This window comes from Blennius ocellaris, assembly GCF_963422515.1.
Source record: "Blennius ocellaris genome assembly, chromosome: 8".
Classification (NCBI taxonomy): Eukaryota; Metazoa; Chordata; class Actinopteri; order Blenniiformes; family Blenniidae; genus Blennius; species Blennius ocellaris.
The window spans coordinates 15,790,012-15,811,838 of NC_137657.1; the positions used below are offsets into that span (position 1 = coordinate 15,790,012).

The following is a 21,827-nucleotide window of genomic DNA, read 5'->3' on the forward strand; positions in this document are numbered from 1 at the left end:
CCCAGAGACTGACATGTGTTTCATGTGGCTCAGGGCATATGCTATGCTGAGTCAAAGCAGGAAGACTTGTGCAACTCAAAATGGGCTCTGCCATTTAGGTTTCCCTCTCAGTGACTGTCACATCTGCCCACTCGTTTGAAACTGGTAGGTGTAGGTGGGATTCAAGATTAATCAGTGAATCTAATTTGGAAACATAGATGCACTCCCCTAAATGTCAGTGTCATTTAGAACTGTCCCTGCTGAGTAAATGAGTGATACTGACGCTTTTATGAGCTTGTTGTATCAATTAATAGAAACCTTGTGGAAATGCACATTTGCTCACATTTCCAAGCATTACAATGACCATCCATCACTGGGCAAACACACAGAAAACCGCTTCAGCACAGATTCCAACTAAAGATAATCTCAGTTTTTGGGTAGAGTGATAACCGCTGAAGCAATCACGATATGTATTCTTGACAAAAACTTTACAGCATACATTTCTCTCGTTAAAACATAGAGTTAGACACATCTGAAGCTGTATTGCATTATGCCCAACTTTGCCTTCATGATCAATGGACCCATTACAGAAAAAGGTTTGTTTTTGAAAGGAATATATCAATTTTCTATTCTGCTTTATTATGTGCAGAGTAGTGACGTGCTGGAGGGGATCCAAGCTATGTGTGATGACAAGGTAAACCCTGGACAGGTCACCAGTCCATCACAAGACAAACCACCACACACAATCTCACATAAGGGCAATTTAGGCTGCCTGATTAACTCACAGGTTTTTGTCTGTGGGAGGAAGCTGGAATGCAACGTGCAAACTCCACACAGGAAGGCCCAGCCAATATCTGAACTGATGACCTTCTTGCTGTGCAGTGACAGCACTAATCACTGCCACATTGTGCAGCCAATGGTGAGGAATCGCGTATTAATATTCTTTTAAGTGGTTTTGTTTTAGCTGAAAACATTTTATGGGTTTAATTTTATGGGTTTAATCACACATGTGTGATGAGTTTTTCAGTTTTTTGGAAAACATCACTGATGTTTTGTTGAATATCAGTTTATTTTCAATTGTATTTTAAACTGATTATGGGCACCACAAGTATTGTACTTTTCATGAAATACCAGTTGATATGCTGTGCCAGGAACAATTTATTATTTTGTTTCTGATTCCTGAACATGTGCTTTAGTTAAAAAAAAAAAAAAAAAAAAAGATGGCTGAGCATTCTTTGAGTCTGTGGATAATAATATGCTTATGTGATGCAGAGTTAAAATACAATGTTCTAGTGGGGCGTTATTTGCATTCCAGCAGCGGCATCTAAAAAGTTTGTGATTGCTCAGTCAGTTGCATTTCACTCTAATAAACTTGCAGACAACTATGATGTAATGCGTCTCATTTTGAAACTTTTATTATGCAGGGCATTTCATCATCAACGTGCACTGCGGCCGTTCGCCGGCGGAGCACCACTGTGATTGGCCGACGGCGGCTGTCAATCAAACATGGCGTGTGCGTCATTTCCGTTGTCAGGTGGCGCTGTCGCTGTGGAAAGATGCGATCAGCGAGGAGCGGAGGCTTTTCCTTAATTGCTCATTTCAGTAACAGAGGCTAAACAACCCGAAACCAGACCTCTGCGGTCTCTCCCGGCAGAGCGAGAGGCTCCGCGCACCCACCGCAGCCTTCACCCGGAGAAAATGTCCGTGTTTTGAGGAGACAGCGCAGACTAAAACCCGGCGGTTTCGGCTCGAGGTAAGCGAGGTGGCGGACTACGTTGCTATCTAGCTCCCTGGCTCTGCTAGCCAGCTGTAATGTTACCTACTTTGTTTAAATGGCCTTCCGGCTGCTCCCGAGCCCTCCGGCTTGTCGTTAAGCGACAGCCGCTTGCCAGCAAACCACATTTAAACCGCTTTGGTACGCGAGGGTCGGAGCTGAAGAGGTCGCAGCCGGGCTAACAGCTGGTCTTGTGCGTAGTTTTGCACCGAAAGCCCAACTCCCTGTTACTGCTGTGCACCTCTTTGTGTGGCCGGCGAGCCCCGAGCTGAAGCAGCGCGTCCAGCCGAGGGATTTAATCACGTTTTACCACACAGTTAAACCAAGTTTATGCGCGCACGCAAGCTCGTTTCAGGCTCCTTTACGTAGATAAACAACGTGAATTATCACGTGAAGTCGTTCCTGTTTAAATAGCCACCCCACTCGTTGATATTTACGCACGCCGTCCAGTGAAAACTATTGCGTGTTATGAAATGCCTGAAGCCTGCCGGTCAGTTAACGTAGAGGGTGAAAGACATTGTCTTGTGGGTGCAGAAGTTGTGAGCTGCCTGTGGAATGTTTTCTTTAAAAAAAATTTTAATCCGGTGAGGTTATCATTTTCCACGGACAGGTCTCTTTCAAGCTACCTGCTGCTTAAATATCAACGCTGTCCAGGACCCTGTGGTCGCAAAATGGCACCAAACAACGTGCAACAGTCGGTGAACGTTTGTAATTGTTTTGGTGGAGTGATATCCAGCGTGACCTTGCGTCCACAGTCTTGGTAGTATGGGGCTATCGACGTGACGTAAGCTCACATAAGTGGAATTTCATTAAAGCAGAGGGATTGAAATGTGGATGACCTTCCAGTTTACCTCCCACCCGTTGACTTTTACCTCGGTTGAATTTATTGTTGTGGATCACACCATCTCCATGGCATTTGTGTTTACTACCTGTTCTAAAGCCATTAGGATTTTTTTTTTGTCGATATTTATATGAGTTTGCATTATTTTATTTATTTATTTATTTTTGCTGTCAAGCAGCTTGTCTTGCAGAGCCAGACAAGTCGCATGGAGTCTGGGTGGGTTGATCTTGAGACACCTACGTGGTTGTTTTGTTCTGATACTATTTAAGGAGCCCACATTTCTCGTGGGCACAGGCAGCGTGTCTCTCCTCCTTTTGTGTGATATGATTCAGAGGTTGTATCTGTTCTTGTCCTCCCTCTGGTACAGTCACAGGCAGAGGCAGCCTTGCTTGCCAGATCGCTGGCTGTGCAGAGAGGCACAGCACTGTCAGAAAAGGATAGCTGTGTGCTGTCATCGCACTGATGTCATTTAGGTCAGTCTACATTAGTTGGTAACATTGACATTTGCATTTTAAATGTGTCTAAGGTTGGCTCCACGGCACTGCAGTTGGATTATTTTTTTTTGTTGGTAGTGAGATGAGATTAGTCCCTTTTGCTGTGCGTTGTGTGGCAGTTTTTGTCAATGACTCGGTTTAGTGTTGCAAGCCCAAGGTGTGTGGATTGCCCTGTTTTTGTGAAATTAATATGTAGACAAAAATAAATGCACATGAGCACAGTGCCTGTAACTTCTGACTCAACTTGCTTATTCAACTCCATCTTGCAGCTTTTGTAGCACTTACAATGGTTTAAAATGCATTTGTCAGACGGCAATGAGAACTCTTTGCACATTGTTCACTTTGGTGCCTGGATGATTATAAAAGTTAAATAATTTTCCACCCAAGAATTTCATGAATTGCTGATTATCTATCACCGTCCTCTGGAGTAAGATGCTCTCTTACTATTGGCAGCGTCACTTGGTGTCACTCTGGCTTGTGCCATAAATGCTGTCAGAAAACCTCAGCTCATCAGACTCAGTGGGTGATGACTAGTGGAGATGGAGACAGATGGGCGAGAGACATGATGATGACACTGTCTGCTGTCTGGGATCACAAAAAGCCTCATGGAAGTGAGAATTCATACCAGCCCATACTGACTGCCAACTGTCCTGCCTCCTCTCTGCCCAAAAACGCCAACTGGCGAGCGACGTACAATTAGTTTTTCTAATAGGAGAATTTCCCAATTCATTTACAAAAAAAAAAAAAAAAACACATTATCTGGGGTTAGTTGCTCCCTCAAGAATGATTATATATTCTGAAGGGTTTATGTTGTTTGTCAGGTCTCAGCTCAGTGTATCGTTTGCAGTTTATGAGGCGCTTTGGATTTCATTAGTCTGACTCACTTCTTTTGCGTCGTTGGCTGAAATATACACAGCACAACTACCCGTGATATTTTAAATTGAGATATGTCACTTTGCATAGCTCGATCTGTCATGCATAGCTTCCCGGGGGCTGTGTTCTATCAGTCGGAATGATGCACATGTAAGAGCCTTGAGGCCACTTTCTTATCGGTGTCATCACCTGGACATTTAAGGATATCTGCCCATTGGAAACTCGGGACGACAGCAGGGTGAATCACTCTCGGTTCAGGGCACTACTTCCCTGTTACGGGAAACAGATGGGGTTTCATCACATAGGAACTCGGTAAACAAGGCATACCTCTTGCTCTGTGAATTTTGGGAGTCAGATTTGATCTGTCGTGGCGGTTGGAGCAGGTTGTTTAATGATGATGTGTCACTGGTTTCACTGGCATGTAAATCTAGTTTGTTATCATAGTGTAAGATCTTGTTGTTGTTTTTTGTTTCAGCATTGTTCGAACATGTATGTCTCTTCAGAGGAAGGTCTCGCCAGATAAGCTGGCTATACAGATTCCGAGATGAAATGTGCAGATTAAGAGCGGAAGGATTTTGTCAACCCATGGCCGCTGCAACAGGAAGAGCTAAAGATTAGTGAATTCAATATAAAGTCTCCTATTAGAACAGTCTTGTGCTGCCTGGTGCTATGCATTTGCATGGGAGTGCTGGCCATAAATTGCAGATTGTGGCACATACATGTTGCCTGTTGGGAAGATTGAATCGGAGGTGTTACTCCTGACACCAACAGTCATTATTCTGAATGGACTTGTAATGGCCTCACATTCACACTGAGGTGACGGTAGAAGTGACAGAGGGATATTTAAAAGAAGCTGGCCGGAGGCCGAGCCATCCTGAAGTCGAATTTCCTCCACCTCTTCACTAATCTTTGTGCTCTTAATCACCCTGCAGGACCACTGCTAAAGCTCTGGGTAGTCTTTATTATAAGTCCTGTTAATGTCTATTTATACTGTTGTGGTGTGGGTGGCCAATTACTGATGTTATTTATTGACATCGATTGAGTGTTTGTATCTTGCGGCACATGCACTTTCCCTTTAATTTGGCTATCTTTATCCCTTGTACTAATCAGATTTATGCCCCCATAGTGCTCCAGTATGTCCAAGCGGCGTTCGTCGGAGAGGGGGGCTGGAGAGACATCAGGCAGGGCCAGCAAGCTCCAATGTCCTGGGATATCTGGCAGTAATGCCAAGAGAGCTGGGCCCTTCATCCTCGGTAAGGAAGCTACCAATGTTTGCCGAAACATTTGGAAATTAAAGTCTGTCCAAAAAAACATCTGTTTCGATGAATCGTGTGTGTGTGTGTGTGTGTGTGTGTGTGTGTGTGTGTGTGTGTGTGTGTGTGTGTGTGTGTGTGTGTGTGTGTGTGTGTGTGTGTGTGTGTGTGTGTGTGTGTGTGTGTGTGTGTGTGTGTGTGTGTGTGTGTGTGTGTGTGTGTGTGTGTGTGTGTGTGTGTGTGTGCACCCGCCTGAGACAAGAATGTGAAGAATTTTGCTGATCCCCATGACATTGGTCAGAAAGGTCTGTGTATGAGCCAGGTTGTTTGTCTCCCATACTCCAAAACATCAGTATTTTCCGCTATGCAACCCTTCCATCGTTTGCAATGCAGAGTGCCAAAGAAAACATTACGCTCGGGGTGTTAATGGGTAGATGCACATGCAGCCTTTAATGACTTGCAGTGAGAGCACACACTCCCACATGTAGCCTGCCTTTTGGTCATGCAGCTGTTACTTTTTCTGATCCTTACAGGGCCTCGCCTGGGCAACTCACCCGTGCCAAGCATAGTGCAATGTCTGGCCAGGAAAGACGGCACCGATGATTTTTATCAACTCAAAGTAAGTCTGTCACGATTTTGTCACGATAAAAAAAAAAAATTGCTTTATGTGAATTTTTTTAACACATGGTCAGAAGAAACATGATTATATTACTCAAAACATAGCTAGGATGTCAGTATAGACCTCTGAACCTTTGACTCTTCATTGTTGGTGTTCGTTTTATTGCCCCCCATTTCAGTCTAGCACAAATAACAAAACCTCAGCCAAGCTGTCTGTTTACTGGGGGGTATCCTGCCTCTGTTAGACCAGTGAGATGGCTATAGAACTGTAGAATGGCATAAAAGAAAAGAGGAAAGCAGTTCTCCACCTGGAATGTCAACTTTTAACCCCCAGAACCATGTTAGTGAGTTCCTGATCGACCCTCTCCTCAAGCTCGTGTCTGCAGCGCCTCGGTGTCTACTGCACAGCTTGTTTACTTCACAGACGGACATTAAACGGTTACAGACTGCCATCCCACTCAGTCACTCATGTGACAGAATATAGCTCCTTGTTCAAGTCTATGAATATTCAAGTTAATGCAGACTCAGAAGTGTACTTTTGTCTCGTAGTAGCTTGTGACCTCTAACATTTGCTTTGTCTTTGTTTGTGGTTCCAATAGATCCTGACGCTGGAGGAACGAGTGGACTCCGCTGGGGAGACTCAGGAGGAGAGGCAAGGGAAGATGCTTCTTCACACGGAATACTCCCTACTTTCTCTGCTGCATAACCAGGACGGTGTGGTTCACCACCATGGCCTCTTCCAGGTACACTGCCACCTACAGAGATCCTTGCTCTGTAATAGATTTCTCTCCAACCAATTAATATAATTGGCGAGAAAGAAAACCATTTCATGTTTATGGTGTGTTGCTCAGCAGTGTGTGGGCGAGCGTTTTGTATAATTGTGTTCGATCGAAAATTCTCCATGGTGACACTGCTATTTGTCGCTTCGCGTTCAGTTTAGAATATGGTTTCACCACGCGAGCACAAGAAACAAGCCGCTCTTATCAGCTTGGTAATAGCAGCAGTGAGCTCATCATTAGGCCAACCAGCTGCTTGTTCTTTTCTTATCAAGGTTGTTTCAATAGCGAAGTGGGAGTACCAATAAAAGCTATATTTACCTACAGTCGTTTTCTTTTTCTTTTCACAGCCTCATCCATTCACAATGAACCCCTCCCCCCTCACCTGTCTTCCCGTCTGCCTCCTCCTTTAACTTTATTATTGTTCCATCTGCCCTCTTGCACTCTGTTTTCCTTCATTGTCTCCCTTTCCAGCCTGCCGGTGTTCTCAGAATAGCAACATTGAACCATGTACTCTGATTCATTTAGGCCTGCGATATTGATTGGATTTTTTATAGTGCATACCCACTGAGAGAACCAGTTAATAATGTGCTCTTCCAGAGCGACTGACTGCCTCTAAAAAAATTAAGAAATAGAAACATGATTATCTGATACAGAAATCAATAAACGAGAAGTGGTGACTCCGCTTAGGCTGGATCTGAATGGAGAGGAATGACCTTTGTCATTCGTCCTCCACCACCTGGTGTGGAGTGTCCCATCGGCTCCATGCCGGCTGTTGATTGATGGGCTCCTTAAATTGGTCTTTCCAAGCCGCATGAACTTGGCAAAGAAATTAATTCTGTTTGATGCATGTATGACTACTTCAACTCGTATTTTTATTGCAAGCTTCTGAAAGTTTGTCCACTTAAACACAAATCCTCCCCACTTGTGTCTCACACTATTTTTTTGGTATTTTTTTCAAGGATCGAGCTTATGAAATCGTGGAGGACATGGAGGCAAACAAAGTGCGCAAGATGAAGAAGCGGATCTGCCTCGTGCTGGACTGCCTGTGTGCGCACGACTTCAGTGACAAAACCGCAGACCTAATAAACCTCCAGCATTATGTTATCAAGGAGAAGCGGCTGAGTGAGCGTGAGGCCATTGTCATCTTCTACGATGTGGTGCGTGTGGTGGAGGCCCTTCATAAGGTGAGTCCAGAATTAAGCTTATTGAGAAGCAGAATGTCTTGAAGGAATGTTGTCTCTTTTACAACCTGACGGCGTACTTGCAAAACACAGAAAAATGGGCTCCACACATTCATCAATTCTGAAAGCTTGAGTACTATAAAGCTTCTGTCAACAGAAGGAGAATTTGTTTTGCCATTTCTTGCGAGTTGCACATCCTTCTGATTACTCATTTCCCCGTGCCAGTGTGCCACTCCCAGAAACAAACTGATTGTTATGATACAAATGATTCACTAAGCACAACATGACCAAGCTTTTTTTTTTTTTTCCTGTTCTTTCTGCCCGCAGAAAAACATTGTGCACAGAGACCTAAAGCTGGGAAACATGGTGCTGAATAAACGGTAAGATAGTTCTCAGTCATGTATGAGGCCTTGTTAGTCAATTAGCAAGGCAATAAGGTCACTCATTATACACGGTCGTTCATTTTATTCTCCCAGCAAATCATTCCGTCTCGGCTCACACATGTTAGAGGCTTCAGCCGGCCCCGGCAGCCTGCATGTATCCAGTGTGCGTTTGGCTTTAAACCCAAGCAGGGGTCACATTCTTAGACGAAGAGTGAGACCAGTCTCAGGAAGTTGAAGCACCACTCTTTTTGTGCCTGACTCTGGCTTTGTGTGTGTGTGTTAAGTAAAGGCTGATGATTCATTCCCTGTGGTTGGACTTTTGGATTGGAGGGCAAACGACTCTGTTGAGAGAGAGAGAGAAAAAACAACAGAGTGTCCCAATGCTTTGTTCTCAGCAGGACTGTGTTCAGAACTGGAGGGTGTATGAGCAATGTTACGGTGCACACAGGACCCCATTGAGTGCACCTCGGGTCAAAGCGCTGCAGTTCAGATGGGCCAAGGAGAATATAACCAAATTCTTTTATGAACCTTCTCACCACCTTGTGCATTTAGTGAAAAGAAAGCCCAGTCATTTCTCTTCAAAGCTGAATAATTTCTAAATGGAGAAAGGTGGCATCAGTTTTACTCCCAACAAAAGTGCACTCCTGGAGAATGTCTCACGAATTTATCTAGAAAGGCTGAATGACTAAAGCCGACATATCGACCCTATGTTCCTACACTCACTTACTAACACCTTCACACCCAAACATGGAGAATGCTTGCATTGTGCACAAGTGAGAAACCTCAGATGACCCACAGACTGTCTTGTCACAATGTTTGGAGTGTGTGCACTGAGATGTCCCAGGCCTATGTTCTCTACCGCATAGGGACTCTGCATCTTGTACCCATAGCTCCCAGTTGCACCAGCAGCAGAGTTCGTAGAAGTGGTGGTGATGAAACAGGAGTGTTTTGGCCAGGGGAGTAGGGTAGTGAGTAGAGAAGCAGACGAGCGGAACACTCCGTCCCAGCTGGAGACAAAAGAAAGGCCTGCCAAAGGCCTCATAGCTCCGAGCTGACTCACACCACAATACATTTCACACACATACACTTACACGTGCCCACTCGGGAGTTATTTACCTGAGACACAGCTTTTTTTTTTTCCTGCTTCTATACTCTTTCTGATGCATCCCATTTGTCAAACCCTTTATTTGTCTTGTTGCACTTTGACCCTCTCTTGCATACATCATACTCACCTTCTCACACACTTCCTCACAGCCTCACTTCCTCACAGCCTCACCCTTTATGTGCATGAATCCACAGCCTCAGTGGGAAGAAAATGGTTAATTTTGAGGCAGACAGATTCGAACATCCCCTTTCTTCCTCCCTTGTTACTTGTCGTCATTCTGAGAAAATGCTCTGATAGCCTCAAACAGCTCAGCAGTTTATGCAAGAACGATGCAATTTCCTCTTGCAGAGACAGAACCAGTTATGAAAGCCAGGATGTCATAAATCAATCTGCAGGGTCACTGATGACATATGTGCGAGATGCATTGACTTCCTCAGCACAACAGTATCCCAAAGGTTCAAGACCACACATGAACGTCCACTTCGTAATAGTGTACCAATCCAATTCATCTTAATTTATAAGGCACTTAAAACAATCACAGGGACGCACTCTGTGAAATAATTTATGTTAGAATGATCTATTATAGCATATAAAAATGGTTCAAACATGCAGTAAGCATAATATGCCATAAAGTATCAACCATACTCGTTGGTTCTTCACAGTTCTGGGAAATTGAAATAGCCAGTCTATGCAGAAGTTGCCCTGTATTTAACCTCCTTCTCATCAGCTGCGGGGATGGAACAAGTCACGGGGGGGGGGTTCAGGTTTCTGGTTTCCTGACTTCGCCGGCAATCACATGACCAGGAAGCGGCGATGGCGCGGCCTCTTTTCAGTCCTCGGGGATCCTTGCCTCACGAGGCAAACATGAAATTTCATTTAGGCAATCTCCGGTGCAAGAATAGAAATCCTGGGCCGTGATGCACATGGACAAAGGAACAGACTCCTCCATAAAGGAAGCTTTTATGTCGAGGGTCCTTGAAGCATCACGCTCTGTTCCTCTCGTCCGTCCTTGTGCATATCACAAGGCCCCCGTATGCTTATAGAGACTTGAGTGACAAAAGCTGGTGAAGGGTTCAGATCACATAAGAAGCTGGAAATTATGTGGAGTGAATGTTCTCGGAGTCAGCTTGAGATTAGAGCTTTTGGTTGAAAATTGAGTGTTTCGCAGGAATTGGCTCCAGACACTCTAATGGGTGCAGTAAGAGAGAGAGTGTGTGTGTGTGTGTGTGTGTGTGTGTGTGTGTGTGTGTGTGTGTGTGTGTGTGTGTGTGTGTGTGTGTGTGTGTGTGTGTGTGTGTGTGTGTGTGTGTGTGTGTGTGTGTGTGTGTGTGTGTGTGTGTGTGTGTGTGTGTGTGTGTGTGTGTGTGTGTGTGTGTGTGTGTGTGTGTGTGTGTGTGTGTGTGCGTGCGCGCGTGCGATGGAGCAGGGTGTGAAAGTGAGAGAGAATAGGGGAAGCTGTTGACCTCAGGCCTTTTAGAAAGCGGATGTGGGTGAAGAGCATGATCCAAAGAGGATCCAGGCTGTGGACTATGGCTGCAGTTTTGTCTTTTGTTTTTTTTTCTTTCTCATAGTGCATGTGCTTCTGCTGGGTAGGTTGCGTGAACGTGTAGGCGCTCTTGAAGTTTCGTGTTTGAGTACATATTTTAAATCTTCCTGTGCTTCATATATTCATTTGCCAGCCTGTCACCATGCAGGCATTAGTCATCGAGACATTTATCCTAAGCCACAGGTTGACTCATTTGTTTGTCAAAGTGTGGCTTTACTCTTTGTCCAATTTCCCCGCAAGAACTCCCGTCCATAGACCCCCAGCTTCAGTACAGTGAAGTTTCACTCCGTCATAAGCAAACTAAATTCATCATAATGACTTTTAAAGCATATTTACACCGAAACTATATTCATCAAAAGCCCTTCCTGAAAGCAGCAAGTTTCATGTTTTTAAGCGCCTGGTCATCTCATAGCATTTGCAGGCCGCTAAACCTGGGTGTTGATGTGCATGGCAGGTTTTTTTTTTGGTATTTTGTGATTAGAATTTTTTTTGTGTGTGTGTTTTGTAGAAATATAATACAAATGAGGACATGAAATACAAACATGAGGGCTTCTCATGGAATTGTTACCAGTTGAGATATTTATATACAGCTATATTCAATAACATAGGCATTTTTTTGCAGAAAATTCTGAAGTGTAATGTAAAAATAAATAAATAAATAAATCCAAAAACCTCTGGTTGGAAATAAAACCATGGTTGCATTTCAATACAATCTCTGAAAATTGAACTATTAATGCATACAGTGTTGTACTGGTTAACTTTCTTGCATTATAGCAAGTGCATCTTTAGTTTGAATGTGCTGGCTTTGCAGGTTTTGTCTTTGTATGTGTGGCGTACCTCAGTTTCCCCCCACAGTCCAAAAACATATATTTGTGTTTATTTGGTGACTCTGAATGTCTTCACATGTGAATGTTTGTCTCTCTGTTTGCCCTGTGATGAACTGGAGACACAGGGTTGATGGCAGGAACTGCAATGTCTGTATGTTGACCACAGAGGCTTCCCAACACCAATATTATTTGAAATTTGTATAAGTTTCATGGGTCAAATTGTAAGCTCAAGAAAATGGACTTTCTCTCATACTAATTGACAAACAGTGGTGGTATGAAGTTGAACTTTCTCGCTTGTTTGCCAGCTGTCACTGGAACATATTGCACTCGGCGAGGGACAAAGTTCTACAAAATCAAAGCAACTTTACTTATAACTAGGGACGTTGTGTGAAGAAGTCTATAATCCCTCTGCAATAATATAATTTACACATATGAGCTACTGAACAACTCAACCATAATGAAAGTGGATGGGGGAAGTGCAATGAGACGATGTGTGCACGCTCTGTTTTGCATCTGGTTGCTATGAGATAACAATACATATTTCTAAGGCTCACTGAACCATAAGATTATTAAAACAACAAGGCATACTAGCCAGTCCCCCCTGCCTCTTTCAGTCTGTGTTTACTTCATGCTTTCAGCTGCGAGTGCGTGCTGCAGTGTTTCACATTCTCCGCTTAGATTTTTGCATGATGAGCCAGACTGCTGGATCCAGTGAAAGTGGAGAAATACTATTTGGTGTGTTTTTTTAGTTTTGGAGGTATTTGAGTGCGTAACGCATGGCTTTTTCCAAATCAGAAACAATTTTGGCTTCTGTTCTTTTCCAGTCTGTCTGCTTTTGTAGTTTTCATCTTCTTTTCATGCTTAATGTGAAGCTTATTTAAAAAAAAATATTAGCTAAATCAAATAAAAGCAAAGTGTGAAGACGGGCAAGGTTTCGAAAAGATTTAGGACATTTAGGGGGGGAAAAAGGAACCGAATGCTTTCATTAAACTGGACCAGAGTTTATAGAGTATTTTTGAGGGATTTGGATCAGAATTATGAGATATGTATATGTGTGTGTGTGTGTGCTCAGGACGCATCGAATCACCATCACCAACTTCTGCCTGGGAAAGCACCTGGTGAGCGAGGACGACCTGCTGAAAGACCAGAGAGGAAGTCCGGCCTACATCAGCCCCGATGTATTAAGTGGTGAGTGAAAGCATGTTATCAAGTGTTTTGTTTTGGGGTTTTTTTGTCACTTCAATGGAGTAACCTCAGCAGTCACACTTTTGCGTCTGCTTTTCTCAGTGGCTGACCATGAGCACACCGGTCTAAAAACAATCAACACGGTTTGGGATTTATAACTACCTGCTGTTAAAAGCACAGCCCAAATATAAAATGTATTAACTGCACATATGCCCGATGTATCTAAAAAAAAAAATGTGAGGGATTTGGTGAGAAGAGGGATCCTGGATCTGGGCTGGATTACAGACAGGATCCTGAGATTCTCGTAATTGTGTTGCGTAACGTTCAGCCGTCGGTCTTGTTTGATTTCCCAGTTATTAAGCAACCTGAACGAGGCGATGTTGCAATCTCGGACTAGCAAAAGCAAGAAATGGCTCTTTTTTTTTTTCTGCTTTTCTTGTTGTAATCACAGTGATGTTGCACTTTGTCATATACACAACGTGTTTGCACAGGAAGCTGCTTCCCCCTTTGTGAAACGTTGCCTTTGTCTGAAGAAAACACACACATTCTTTGATGTCATTCATTTTCACCTGAGCATTGCACTCCATAAAGCTCGAGCATTGACTCATCCATGTAAACGGTGATTTCCAAAGCGACAAGCTAAAGATGGAAAAGAAATGGAAAATGTTTCGCAGGCGAAAGCTGTCGATAGAAGCACAGTGTGTATATCAGCATAACGTGACAGGCACACAATTAAACAGAGCTTCGGTGACTCATGCACTGATGACTCACTGGAGGGAAACTACTCCCATCTACCCCTTCCCCTCCCATCCCCCGCGTGTGCGTGCATGTGTGTGTATGCGTGTGTGTCACAAGCTTTAACGTAATTGCCTGCTGCTGTTGCTGCTGCCTCCGTGGCTGTAACAACACCGCCTATGGTCATGCACAGCCGCGATGCTCCACCCTCAACAACTCCTCCTCCATTTACTGTGTCGGGGTTAAATTTTTCTACATTTTTAAAGCAGTTCTGCTGAGACAAATTTCAGGCATGTGGTGAGATTTCCCAAGAAATACAATGGATGAGGAGTCATTGCTTGTTTGCGTTTGCTCATGTTGTTCATCATTCGACAGGCTCAACAGGAACTGAGCATGCACTGAGCAAGGGTTGATCAATTGAGTCACACAGGGTGAACTCTGTCACTGCTGAACTCTTTACTATGCAGCCATCGACTTGTGTCAACCACACATCCCAACTCTCCCTCTCCGTTCCCCCTGCAGGTCGGCCGTATCGCGGTAAACCCAGTGACATGTGGGCTCTCGGTGTGGTCCTGTTCACCATGCTCTACGGCCAGTTCCCCTTTTATGACAGCATACCTCAAGAACTCTTCCGCAAGATAAAAGCTGCGGAGTACTCCATCCCCGAGTGAGTGTTTGTCCCGCTGGTAATTGAATCGCACTGCTCTGACGTCACAACAAATCCAAAGGGCATGGCTTACAGCCTGTTCTTTCAGTCTAAATTTGTAACACTAAGTGGAAATAATTGTAGATGCTGCTATTCTGACAGCAAGATTCCTTTACACAAACTAAATCATTTGTAGGGTTGGTTGAGTTCCTTTAGGTTTTCCCTTACACTTTAACAGATCTATCTCATCTCCCAGAATGCACTTCAAACAATTGCTGCACCGAGTTTCTGAATTAAACCTGTGTGTCCCTCGCCTTCTCACAGGGACGGCCGCGTGTCAGAAAACACGGTGTGTCTCATTCGAAAGCTGCTGGTGCTCGACCCTCAGCAGAGACTGACAGCAGGAGAGGTGCTGGAGTCTCTCAGCGCCATCATTGCTTCATGGTAATTCCTCCCTCTGCTGGTCGTCTGAAAAACTGCAACAAATATGTTGTGCAGATTATTTGAAAAATATACATTGTCAACCTTGTTTTTATTCCTCTGTTGGTCACAGCATGTTTGCACACCATTTAAACTTTGTGTTTGTGTAATTACAGGCAGTCGGTGTCATCGATGAGTGGCCCTCTGCAGGTAGTTCCGGATATTGATGATCAGGTCAATCATCCAGAACATTTGCAAGAGGTAAGGTCAGAGATGGAGAAATGACACGTTGCATCTGCTCTTTTGCACCATATCATCAATTTATGCAGGTTTTCGTGGATAATGATGACTTTCAAATAATTGAATCTAGTGCTTAGCATTGACTTCTTATTATTCCTACTCAATTTTATTTTGTTAACACAATAACTGCAGCACATTGAATTGAATATGTTTTCTTTCCCCAGGCCAAAGTGATAGAAGAGTCTTCACAGTACGAGTTTGAGAACTACATGCGCCAACAGCTGCTGCTGGCTGAAGAGAAGAACACTATCCATGAAGCCAAGAGCTTTTTCACCAAGCGCCAGTTTGGCAGCCTCCCACCTGTAAGGCGTCTGGGCCATGATGCCCAGCCTGTCAGCCCGCTAGATGCTGCCATACTGGCACAGCGATTTCTCCGGAAGTAGTCCCCAGTCACCAATGCCAGCCTCTCTGGTCTCCCCAGGATGTTCAAACAACAAAAAAAAAAACAAAACCCTGCAGAGTCCAGAGAGGGCTCGCCAGTATAAGCCCCAAACCTCAACTTGCAAACATGAGGTCCAGCTCGCGCTGGGCTGCAGACGCTCCCATGTGTAGGTGGGTGGTAGGCGGTGGATCAGACACGAGGTGGGCACAAAGACACACGGTCAACCCAGAAATTGACTCCTCGTGTCTGGATCCTCCTGGTGAAGGATGGATCGGCCTGCAGGAAGACCTGAACCAAAGGTTCCTCGCCCTCCGGTCGGCCCACCGTCAGATCTCACTGTGCAGCAAACCTGAAGGCACAGGCACTCACAGTGCTAACACAAGGCATCGCCTGCAGTGTTGAAGAAACTATTAAACCCTTCCTCCTCCGCCTCCTCCTTTTTAAGATTTCCCCGGTGTAACACTTCCCCCTGTCAGTTCTGGGTCCTTTGAGCAACACAGGACCAGAGTCATGTAGCACCCCCCCCCCCCCCCCCCCCTCCTCCCTTTGTAGTGATTGGTAATGCCTCAAGTCAGATCGCTTGATCACAGATGCCACTCCTGTATACCTCCACCTCCATTCCACTCTCCTCTTGTCACTCCTCCCTTTCCCTCTCCACCATTTTCTTCTGTTGAGAATAATCCTGGTCCTGTTAGTTACTCTGACTTCAAATCAATCTACCTCTCTGTCTCTCTTCTCTGTTGGTAAACCATGCTCACTGTTCTGAGACAAGGGATTGTAACAATTGAGTCTTGATGCCACCAGTGACATAAAGCATTAATGTTTTCTGTCAGAGTGATCATGCTTTGAAACCTTTTTGGTGGTTTCGAGAAAAAAAAAATCTGAATAAGCTTTTTTTATCATATTTACCTTAATAAGTAGCATTTTATCCCTATATTTGCATTGAAGAAAGACCTGAATATCAAAGTGTGTGTACAGGCAATCTTTGATATTTGTGGAATGCATTGTCTCCTGCTTTCGCTCATCCCTGTGGAAAATCTATCTTTAGCATCTAGGCAGCTAGTGTGAGGTACCTGGAAGTCACAATGCCAAGAACTGAATGGAGAAAACCTGTTGGCTCCTCCCTGCCAAGGCATGTTGATGGTAACGCTTCCCTGTGTGCCACTAAAGTGAAGATCAGGCACTGTCACGTTTCTCTTGCCAAAAATCTTGTCTTAAATTCACTCTCAGCCAAGGAAACTGGTACCCACAGGCTCATTCAGAATCACATGGCTTCCAGGTACTCCGACTTCCCCGTTTCTCCTCATTAAGACAGCTCATGGGACAAGTGTTTTTTCAGTATGAATGTGAACTGTCATTCTACGCTTCGATACTCCCACAGTATCCACACGAGTGCATGTCGTGTCTTTTAGAGTCAGGCAAAATGGGTCTGCAGAGCTGTTGAGCTGTTAACTCCACAACATCCTCAGACCCCACCCTCACCCCCACCCTCCCCCTGTGAGCTATCCTCCAATCATCGTGTTCTGTTATCTGGCCTGCCTCGGTGGCAGACACTGTGAAAACAAGAGCAGGCTTTGCTAAGACGGGGCTTGAGCAAGTGTTTCAGGGGATGACTCAAATGCTTTAAGATTGGGAGAGAAAAAAAAAAAAGTCACATCTGTCATTCTCAAGCCCTTTCTTCAGCTCAACTTGTACATGCTTGTATTATCTCACCATGCAGGCTCTGCAGGAGCCCGGTGGTCGGTAATCAATACTGTAATATTTCATAGAACAATGATAATACTCCCGTTTTTTTTAAGTTAAGTCGGTGGGTTTTCTTGCCACTCTTGATACGTTCTCTGTTATCAGAGTGTTTCTTCAAACCATGGCAAAGCTACTAACCAGTGACTGTTAGGCATCTGTATACTGCAACTTGCCTTTGCGTATTGGTACCTGCTTTCGGCTCTTTAGACTTCTTCCTATTTATATCCAAACTGATTGCATGGACATAGGCTCGGGAATATGTTCCTAATTTTTGTTGTTGTTTCTTTGTGATTTCATGTTGATTTATTTATTCACTTGTGTAGGACTTTTCCCTTCCTCCCAAACCACTGGGGCTTGTGTCATAGACATTGATTGTAGACAGTTACCAAATGTCCTTGAAAGTGTCTTGGTGTAACTTATGCCAGTGAAACAAGCCCCATCGCTCTCTGCTCTCTCAGCTTTAAATGTTATTTCCAACAACGGTTCTACTCTCGCCATCCGATTCTGATCCTCCTCAGTCACGTTTGTGAACGAGTAGCATCCCCCGCCCCTCGTAGGAGTTATTTCGATCATCTTCTTGCCATTGTGCCACAAGATTTGTGGTCACCTTAAGCTACACTAATAACAAGACTGACTTTTGCATAGTTCTATTTTTTAAAGATAAACGAAAAATAAAAAGATACTCGCATGTGAACTTGATTTTATGGGGAGGGTTTTTGTAGTTTGTCTTTGTTATTTTTGTCATAGCCCCGTCAGAGCCCCCCACACAAGGCTGCACTCTGGTCAGTATGTAAATAATCTACCATTGTGACTGCGCCAGTCATATTGTACGTAGGTCCACCCAGTGAGACACCGACTATGTTTCAACACCTGCCGATTGACGTGTATTTTAGGCCACGTTGGCCAACAACCACCACATCTGGAGGCTAAAATAATATGTAAAGAGAGCCACAGGCTTTCTCCCACCTCAATGTGAATTCCATGGGTATACAGCAGTATTGTAGTAGTCTTAGGTTCATCAGAGGAGGGTGTCTTTGAGCGCCGTAGCCGAACGCTGACTTCAAAGTGCTCGTCTGTGGGAAGTGTCGAGCGCCATCAACTACGAGACACAGCCACAGATTAGAAACGAGAAGTTTAACGTAGATGTTATTATCTGTCCCCACAAATCAAAGAAAGTGTTTCACTTCCTAGCTAGTGGATTGTACCACATTCAATGTTTGTTTGACGGAGTCGTGTTGGTAGACTGCATTGTGGACTGAAAAGCATGGATATAGTGTGAGTTGAAACTCTTTGTAAAACATGTGACTGTTGCATGATTTTGAGCTTGCAAGGTGTGTCAGAGCTACAAAATAATAATAATAATTGAAGAATGATTGCGTCTTCGGGTCCTAAAAAGGTCAAATTAAATTAAGAATTAGTTATCCCCCCCCCACTGGATCAGTAGTTTTAGTTGTTTATTTTGTTTTGTTTGGGTTTTGTTTTTTCTTATTTTTTTTTCTTCTTGATTTTTCACTCAGAACTTAAACTTGTCAGTATATAACTGATATATTGCTGACTGTTTCAACTGGAAACTTGGTGTAGGATGTGAAATGTGGTGTAGTTTAAACCCAATGGGGCAATGTGTTGTAAGCTGCTTGGTTGGACATGGGCATCGAAATACAGTTAAAAAAAAAAAAAAAATGAACTGCGTAATTGTACAGATGACAAAAACACGTTTGTATAAAAAACATATTTTTCTACTTCATCAGATCTCTACATGCATGTCAGCAATAAACTTTGATATGGAAACGGTACAACGTTGTCACTTCTTGAGTTTCAATGCTTCTCCCACTAGGTGGAGCACTTTCTTTAAAAAGCCAACTGGAATGGTTTCTGGTGACTTTTTTTTTTTTTTTTTTTTAAACAAGACGTGACTGAATGCTTCTCTGTATTGGAATAACTTCTCCACCAGATGTGAATAACCAGCCTTACATCTGTGCCAGCCCTCTCTCTGTCTGTGTGTGTGTGTGTGTGTGTGTGTGTGTGTGTGTGTGTGTGTGTGTGTGTGTGTGTGTGTGTGTGTGTGTGTGTGTGTGTGTGTGTGTGTGTGTGTGTGTGTGTGTGTGTGTGTGTGTGTGTGTGTGTGTGTGTGTGTGTGTGTGTGTGTGTGCTGCTATGAGGGATGGACTGAATAAGTGAGTCTTTGTGCGTCTGTGCTGCCTCACTCTTGTGGCGAGCTTGGTTTTGGACCTGGCTGAGGTGGACATGCTCAGACAGGAAGTCTCTTGTTGACTCTGACAGCAGTGCTGCCCCCAACTCACCTCACCTCAGGTCTTGAAACACACGCATGGCCACCGGAGCTCAGCATGAACTCCATTAGAAATAACGTTGGAACGGGCCAGAAAACACGCACGGAAACCCCAATAAGAGCAGGCATCACAGACGCATCGGATTAAATTTGTAAATAAAAGTATATGTAAAAGAGCTACATGAATCAGCCTTTTAGCTAGTTTGTTATAACTTGCCAACTTTTGATTTGCAACTTAGAGCAGCTTTGTGTTTGATTGTGATTCTGATGTTGAATGACTGAATAAGTTCTATATGTAAAGCTGAGCTAAAAATGTATTGATAAAACGTTGGTTTTTAAATGCAACAAGAACAAGCTGAAATCGATGAAATGGGCTTAATTCATAACCAGGAGTGAAGACAATATGGAGTTAATTTGTTCATTCTATTGAGAGCCCCATTAGCTATTCTGTCTGGGATCGCTGTTTTTTTAATTGCAAATTTTATTTAAAATATTACATACAAAGTCACACACTGTTAAACCAAATGAAACATATCTGTCAAAAGAACACATAAAACCAAAAACACCACATAACTATAATAACTATAGGGGTCATCCAAAAATCAAAATATAACAGGAACAACAATTATCATTGTTATTATTAGCATTAGCCATTATTATTGATATTACAATCATTATTAATTGCTGATCAGACAGTTAATCAAAATAATTTTTTGTGTAAAAAAAAACACTTTTGTAGGGATGATCTTAAACACGATTCATCAGCCAGTTTGCTTTGAGATTCTTATTAGTACCAAAATCAACATTTAATAACATGAGGTGTTAAAATGACCAAATCAACCTGAATGAAATGCTTTTTAATGAAAAGTACCTCAATTATTTACCAGTGATTGCTGTGTTTCAGGACGGGACCAGACAAACGTGGATCAGTGATTCAATAGTGAAAGCTGTGGACAAAGTACTATTAACATCAGAGCTATAGAATGAAGTTGTACAAACATACTGCTGAAACAAATGAATGACTTGTTTTTCTGTTTGGTTTTTAGGGGGGTGGGGGGGGGGGGGGGGGTGTAGTGTTTTTTTTTTTGTTGTTTTTGTTTTTTTCTTTGCACCAGAGGACGTATCTAAAAATGGCATAATGTTCTAATTGCACATATTTCTTTCATTTTTCAAGTTGTTTTTTTTCCTGAGATATAACTTCTTTCTTACCACTTTGCACCAAAACATTTGAAACCATTTGGTTTTGTCGAACAAAGCTCCATTATTTCCATAGTTTGCAGCCATTTTATTGGGAGTGAGTCTGACTCAAGATCAAATTGAGCTTTTTGTGGGTGCCTGGTTTCAGAAGTTGGCAGCTCTGCAGCGTTAACACACCTCAGTGTTCAGAGTGTTTGCAATTTACTGGGACTGATCAAGAGCACAGAAGCCGAAGAAACCTTACTGAAGCCTTTTGGAAAAAAGAAAAGAAAAAAAATCATCTGCTGACTCAGGGAAATTGTTACCCTTCACTCCCTACTTTTTCTCTGGATCGTGGAACCCTCTTTGCTAGAACATCACTCAAGCTCGGCGGAAAAGTCCCCCAAAACATTCCAGGGGTCAAAGTTCCACTGATGCTTTGTCCTCATAAACTGCAACCAGCTGGCCTCGAGGAGGTCCATCCTGCACTCTTGTGTGTTTCCAGCAAACAAGTGTTCATTAAGGGCTACGTCAGACATCTGCGATGCCCTTGCCTAATTACCTTGGAGAGCATTACGTATTCCGTTTCACAAGAAACGAGCAGGATTAAGGCAGCTGGACATGGATAACAGGGAAAAACAGGGATCCACTTTTCCAGATGTGTGTGTGTGTGTGCGTGTGTGTGTGTGTGTGTGTTTTTTCTCAGCCCTATTGTTATGGCTCTGTGTGTGTATATTTCACTGGTAGCTTTGTATTTAGTTGGTTCAAAAAATGTATTAGGAATAACAGATTGAAGTGCACAGCTGCATCAGCATTGCTGCAATAACTCGTGTTTATGTCTGTTGGAACGTTTGAACGTGGGACTCCAGCTGCATCGAGTATTTTGAGGCTTTACGGGCGATCCAGCCCAGACACACACCAAATCCAATTTGTGATACATCCCTGTTCATAAAAGAACGTGTGACTTTACAACATTGACAAACAACCTCATGAAAAAGGCCAAGTAGACCTACAACAACCTGATAAATCATGACTCAGAGTCATGTGAATGGTGTCTGGTGGATATTTGCAACCCTGCAAATCTCTGCAAAAGTCTTGTCTGACACTTTTTCCACCAGAGGTGACAAATTGATTTGTTCCTGTACTAGATTTATTTTTTGATGACTGATCACTGTCAGAATTTTTCCTTTTCATACATAGATTTTACAGAAAACAATAATTTTCTTGCATTTCTTGAATTGTAGTATGAAGTTTTTGAGTTGAAATATTGTTATATTACAACAAAAGTCGACTGCTCACC

The 21,827-nt window shown here is 43.4% G+C and overlaps 1 protein-coding gene across 1 annotated transcript; it reads left to right on the forward strand.

Moving 5' to 3' along the window:
- Positions 1-1,557: 1,557 nt before the first annotated feature.
- Positions 1,558-18,574, forward strand: stk40 (serine/threonine kinase 40). The gene is made up of 11 exons (XM_080500215.1): positions 1,558-1,732; positions 5,088-5,214; positions 5,748-5,833; positions 6,432-6,575; positions 7,571-7,795; positions 8,120-8,172; positions 12,726-12,841; positions 14,096-14,240; positions 14,544-14,663; positions 14,816-14,900; positions 15,104-18,574. The coding sequence occupies exons 2-11, from the start codon at positions 5,097-5,099 to the stop codon at positions 15,320-15,322; spliced, it is 1,311 nt and encodes a 436-aa protein (XP_080356341.1). The 5' UTR covers positions 1,558-1,732; positions 5,088-5,096; the 3' UTR covers positions 15,323-18,574.
- Positions 18,575-21,827: the final 3,253 nt, after the last annotated feature.

Coding starts and splice junctions, on each gene's coding strand:
- stk40 (XM_080500215.1), top strand. CDS start 5,097: ATGTCCAAGCGGCGTTCGTCGGAGAGGGGGGCTGGAGAGACATCAGGC. Junction 5,215..5,747: donor AGCTGGGCCCTTCATCCTCG/GTAAGGAAGCTA, acceptor TGATCCTTACAG/GGCCTCGCCTGGGCAACTCA. Junction 8,173..12,725: donor AACATGGTGCTGAATAAACG/GTAAGATAGTTC, acceptor GTGTGTGCTCAG/GACGCATCGAATCACCATCA.